A 5,524-nucleotide genomic window follows, 5' to 3' on the forward strand; every position below is an offset into this window, starting at 1 on the left:
CCTAAGAAGTTCCTCCGCCATCCGGCGCTTCCTTCACTCCGAATGGAACAAAAGTTCCTCGGGACTGAGAAGAGACCTGTTGCGTTTACGCGCCTCGACGACGACGCCTACCATATAACTTAATGGTTTGGATAACACGGGCGATAAGCTATCATAGACGTTATTAGCATCGTCTTAAAAAAAAAATGTTCCAATAATTGTTCAACAATCGACAATCGATAGATCGAATACCACTGACGTATCACCAATAGGAAAAATATATCTTTGAACCTTACCTGCTGCGCACGCATCATCTGCTGTTGCTGTAGCAATTTGGCATGTTGATGTTGATCAACCTGACCAGGTGGGCCTTGCTGAGGATGACCACGTGCTCCGGTGGCTGGACCAGGTTGAGGAACACCCCCACCTGCAGCTGCCCTCTGCCGTAGACTCTGTTGAGTGAAGTTGATGGTCTGCGACTGGGAGACCGAACAATACGTATCGGTCTGACCTCCGGGACCCGACTGGTTTTGAGCTTGTTGCTGATTGAAGTACATGCCCTGTTGAGCGGCCACGGAAACTCCTGGTTTCAAGTCACCGGTGAGCTGCATATGTTGACCCGCTGAAACCTGAAATTCGAAAAATGCCTTTCATAGGTACGTTATACGACGAGAAAAAGAAATTATTTTCATGGTACACCGAGTAGGCAGCAGCGAATCAAGAAATAGAAACTCGTCATCGCGCATTGTGTACGGACGTCAAGATGGCGGAGTTTGCAAATTGCCTGACTTGATATTCTGCACGGTCGAGGTGACAACAAGGCCAAGCCTGCTACTATATGGATCAGTGAGGTCATCGTGGCATCGTCCCTGTTCGAGATCGACGACACGTGTCGTCCGATACCATTATTTTATTATGCATGGACTCTAGTGGATCAGTCAGACGCGAAAGAGCTGGACACTCATTTACCAGATCAGTAGATACACTGGTACTGGATTCAGACAAGTAATACCGGGTGAACAAAAACATTTTTCTATAGGTATTTTGATACCGTTAAATGAGGTATTACGTCAGGTACGTATACAAGTATATATAGAAATACCGCGGTACGTGCGCCTACATACAGGAAGGAAGCTGAGATCAGATTCCGCGAGACACGCTACCTGGTAGCAACAAAGAGCAGCAACTCCGGGAGTTGCGCTACGGGCGGGCAGGAATTTCGTATCTAAAAAAAACATTCAACAAGTGGCGACTATTGTCCTGTCGCTAGTATATCGTAGGTAATAATACAAAATGGCTACTGTTCTCCAATATTTTATTCCGTCGACCAACGTAGCAGGCACGCTGTTCATGTACCGCGGTTGACCTATGACCTGGACAATGGAATCGTCGTAATCTGCCACGAGACTATCGACTACGTAAATACCCAATATTCAACCCTTAGCTTCTTTTTTGTCAAAACAAAAAAAAATAGGTCTCACATTCATTCATTTACCTGACGCGGCTCGCTGTACGCAAGATTAGTATCCACGTGGTACCAAATGAAGGAGGAGGAATTCATGAAAGGAGTCATTGATCAATCGCGCAATTTGCACATTGACTAAGATGATTTCGCATGTATGATATACCAGAAGTTACGGAGCATGACGAAGTCATTGAAATTTTCGTCTCACCTTGAACGCCTATACGTCTTTACATCCGAGAAGACCAGCGTCTAGTCACGTATATGGTGGCAGTCGAGATGAAGATCGGGATGCTGGGAGTGATCTCAGTGGAGCACACAGTCATATTACACGTGTTATCCGAGACTCGAGGTTATAGAAAAGTGTCACAAGGTCCCATAATAGATATCCTAGAATCGCCATTAGCCAGCTTGGTGCAGGTCTGGATCATCAGATCCTCAGGATTATCGGATCCAGATGATCTGACGTTTACCAAGGATCCAGATGAAGTTTACAGATATGTATCAATAAGCAAAAACATCTCATGATCAAAGTAGATAATTACGTCGAGTGACCAGACCATCGTCATCTCTACACTGAACCGAGCCAGGTCCACACTGACGTCATCAAGCACGTCATTAACGACGCCTATTTACATGCGCGACAGCGTCGCCGTGCACCTGCCGCAAGGACCCATCTTCATTACGTTAATTAGCGTGGACCATGCTGTCCCCGTGCCTCTTACGTATTCTGCGACCTCTCATCCTTTTGCCATGGAAATACGACCGCCAGCTCTGGCTGGTTCCTACGGGGTTATCTACTGATAAGGTCCACGTGCTGGGGTAAAAGGTACCCGTAACTGATGGCGATTCAAGTTCTTTCAAGGGATGCTCATAATCGTCCGCGTTTCTGCATACTGATAGTGCGGAAGTGTGGGTGAGCTTAATATTATAGTTATGAGAGGTGGTCGATGTACGTAGAAAAGGTCTTTTGGATAATTAACATATGTATATCAAAACAACAGTTACCCCTGGAGGCAACTCCTGTGTATGACGTCTGCGTAGCACGTGTCTTCCCGGTTAACATTGGCTCTGGGCGTTCACTGATGAAATCATTAACAGGATTTACGGGCCATTGCAATTCCATGGGGAACGATACGTATGAATTTTGACAGTCTGACAGATTAGGATTGTTCTGGGGATGAGTTATATTTTTTGTGAAAAATATTTTTTTTAATTCTCTACTATTATTATTATTCGATTGATAACGTTGCAACATCAATTGAATTCTAACCTAATAATACACCTCGGTAGGACTTTTACGATATACACAACTGGTAAGGTCTGTGAACCAGACTTGATACCGACTCCATAAATATTTTACGGTCATATAACTAACACGACAATAACTATGTATCAATGTAAGATCTGATTGTCCAATAACATCGATAAATTAATTTACAGATCGAACACATAAAATAAACGATACAAAAAATTTTTAAACGTGCAACGTCCTTGATCGGAATCACAAAGTGGCGTAACTAACACGTCAGACAGAGAGAGAGAGCGCGAGGACTCGGAGCTGCGGAACGCGAAGAAGAGGACCTGGCATTCGAGTCGTGCGAGGCTCCGGTTGCTGAACTCCTCCGCCCCCATCCTCATCGTAGGTAGCATTATATATATGTATAATATATATACAAGGAACCTCCTCTCACCAGCAAGTGTTCAACGCAGTGCACTGGATTCTCAACTAGGATGCACCTTACGTCCATCCCACGTAGTGAGTCTGTCTTGCCCTGGACGTATCTACTTGAACGTCCTGGGTCTGTCCAAGTCGACGCCACTGTCGTCTTTCAATAAATCGTCAGCAGGCTGATCGATCGGATGCATTGGCGTGGAGTAAGCTGAAGGCGAGGGAATGCAGTTGCATCGTTATGCAGTTTTAAATGAATTCGACGTTCAAATTACTCGTGTGATGCAGTTGCGAGTGACGCGGCAAGAAGTAGCAGCTAGACCTGATGACTTCATAGCTCAAAGTTAACTGGCCAAGTGGTCATTGGTCGGTGGCACTAGTGAATGCAATATGCATAGCGGTGGTAAGCCAAGGGTGTGGAGTTATTATCCCGGCATGCAGGAGTACTATATTCGCGGAATAATCCGGTTTAAAAGTTTTAACTGGAGGGACCGTAGTGTCTAGTGGCAGTAGCGCTGGTAATCTCCGTCGCGAAATCCCCAGCTTGCTTTACTGGAAAGGATGTACAGAGGTAGGTGACTTACCTACCTGGTACCTTACTTTGGTGTACGTAGCCGGATAGTTGGGTAGGTAGCTACGTGGCAACCAACCTACTACCAGTCATCCTACGTGTTTAGGTATTTGGTACCGGTGTACGTATATACGTAGCTACATAGAAACGTGTAAAGCTTCTTTTTCTTTTCGCTATCGCGTTACGTATTCTCTTGGTGCAGGAAGCTAATATGAGGTTTCTAGGGAAAAATTTACGGCTCTCGGGAGTAAAATTTTTAATGCGTGTGTACATAGCATCCTTGGATTACTGATACGAGCACTTTTTAATACACTGTACCATATTGATGATGAGAATGGAGGAAAAAGAATATTTATGTCGATGACAGCTAGCGATAATGAGAAATGAGTAATTTTGAAATTTTTTTGTAAAGATAAGGTATCAGTTGACCTCGTACGTGAAAATTGTGTAACTAGTTGGAAATAATGCCATTGAGTATCCCGAGGAGAGAGCTCATGTGGCGACAGTCGCTCGTTCTCTAATACACCTGCAAAAACAAGTTCACCGCGGATGAGCTGAAGATAAGAAGGTCTAAAGAAGCGCCGTTGTAAGTCGACCCTGCCGGCAGCATCAAGAAGAGTCCACAAAGTGGACGTTGCAGGAAGTAAGAGACAGGAATCCGTAAAACCGCATATACACTGTGTCTTTAGTTTTTGTATTTTTTTTTTGTTGTTTTCCTTTCGTCATCTCATATATTTTCCTTGTTCCGGGTACAGTCCCATTCCTGACTAAATTATTCTACCTTTTTCTATCTTCTCCTACCGTCATCGCGTACAATGCGTATCAGCCTGAAACCGTAACCTTCGAAAACCGCAGTACAGCCTTATTCTTGATTTCCATTAAAAGGAGTCTCAAGACCGTCGACCGTTTCCACACCCCGGCACAGTAGTTTCCCCCAGGTCTTCCTGAATATCGAAGCCGACGTCAAAATCATATCTTGCGATTGCGCCTTAAATGACCAAAGCACCCCAAGCCGGCGCAAGTTTAAATCTCTTACTCGCCATCTGGTTAAGACTCCAAAATCTAAAAGCCCCGAACCGTTCCCACGCGTATTTATGGATCAGCCAAGAGCTTGGCGTCTTTCCTTAAACCGGATTTCTATTAAACGATCTTCCTTCCTCAAAAAGTCCTGACCCGTATTATACCCCGAACGCTGTAAAGCCTAGTCCAAGTATCCCCTCCCAGTCAGGCATACAAAGATACCCGCCCGAGAACGTACCCTCAAGGCTGCTCTCAACGCCGCGACCAAGCGCAGTTACAGAGCCAGAAAGATCAGCGACAAATATGCAACGCCGCCTGTGGGATAGTCGCGCGGTGAGAATGCGGACGAAAGGAACTCGAGTAAGGAACGCGACAAGGCTAGTCCTTCCACCACTGCCACGAAGAGAGCTACAGAGCTACTCGTTGCAAACGAGTCGGTACCGAAAAAAAAGAGCCAACCTAAAAAAAATTTTTCTCAAAATTATCTAACCCATAAAAGTCATCAGGTATCATTAGTCGACATGTGAAATCAGCTGCCCGATGAGCGCAATAAGACGTTACGAAAGATGAGACGGGAAAGGGATCCCAGGCAAAAACCGCCAACTCGTAGTGAACGACATGGGGTCACCCAGCGTTGCTTGACAGGCAGGCAAGTAAGCGAGCAGCAAAGCGAACAGGCAGCCAACCTAGCAGCCAGACTCCTCCCGTTCTATCGCGTTACTTGGTATGTATGCGTCTCTCGCTCTCTCCTTGACTCTCAAACCGTAACCTCTCTCCCTTCCCACAATCCTCTCTCTTACGACCCCCCCCCCCCCCCCCC

The 5,524-nt window shown here is 45.6% G+C and overlaps 1 protein-coding gene across 7 annotated transcripts in view; it reads right to left on the bottom strand.

Annotated features, from left to right (window-relative positions):
- The window catches only part of LOC107267619 (neurogenic protein mastermind), a 130,543-nt gene that overhangs the window by 7,266 nt on the left and 117,753 nt on the right, over positions 1-5,524 (bottom strand). For all 7 annotated transcript variants that reach the window (XM_015739565.2, XM_015739564.2, XM_015739561.2 and 4 more), the window contains exon 3: positions 276-608. In XM_015739565.2, the coding sequence (XP_015595051.1) occupies positions 276-608 (333 nt within the window). The remainder of the gene's footprint in view (positions 1-275; positions 609-5,524) is intronic.

The sequence above is a fragment of the Cephus cinctus genome, unplaced genomic scaffold (assembly GCF_000341935.2).
Source record: "Cephus cinctus unplaced genomic scaffold, Ccin1 Ccin1_scaffold0422, whole genome shotgun sequence".
NCBI classification, from domain to species: domain Eukaryota; kingdom Metazoa; phylum Arthropoda; class Insecta; order Hymenoptera; family Cephidae; genus Cephus; species Cephus cinctus.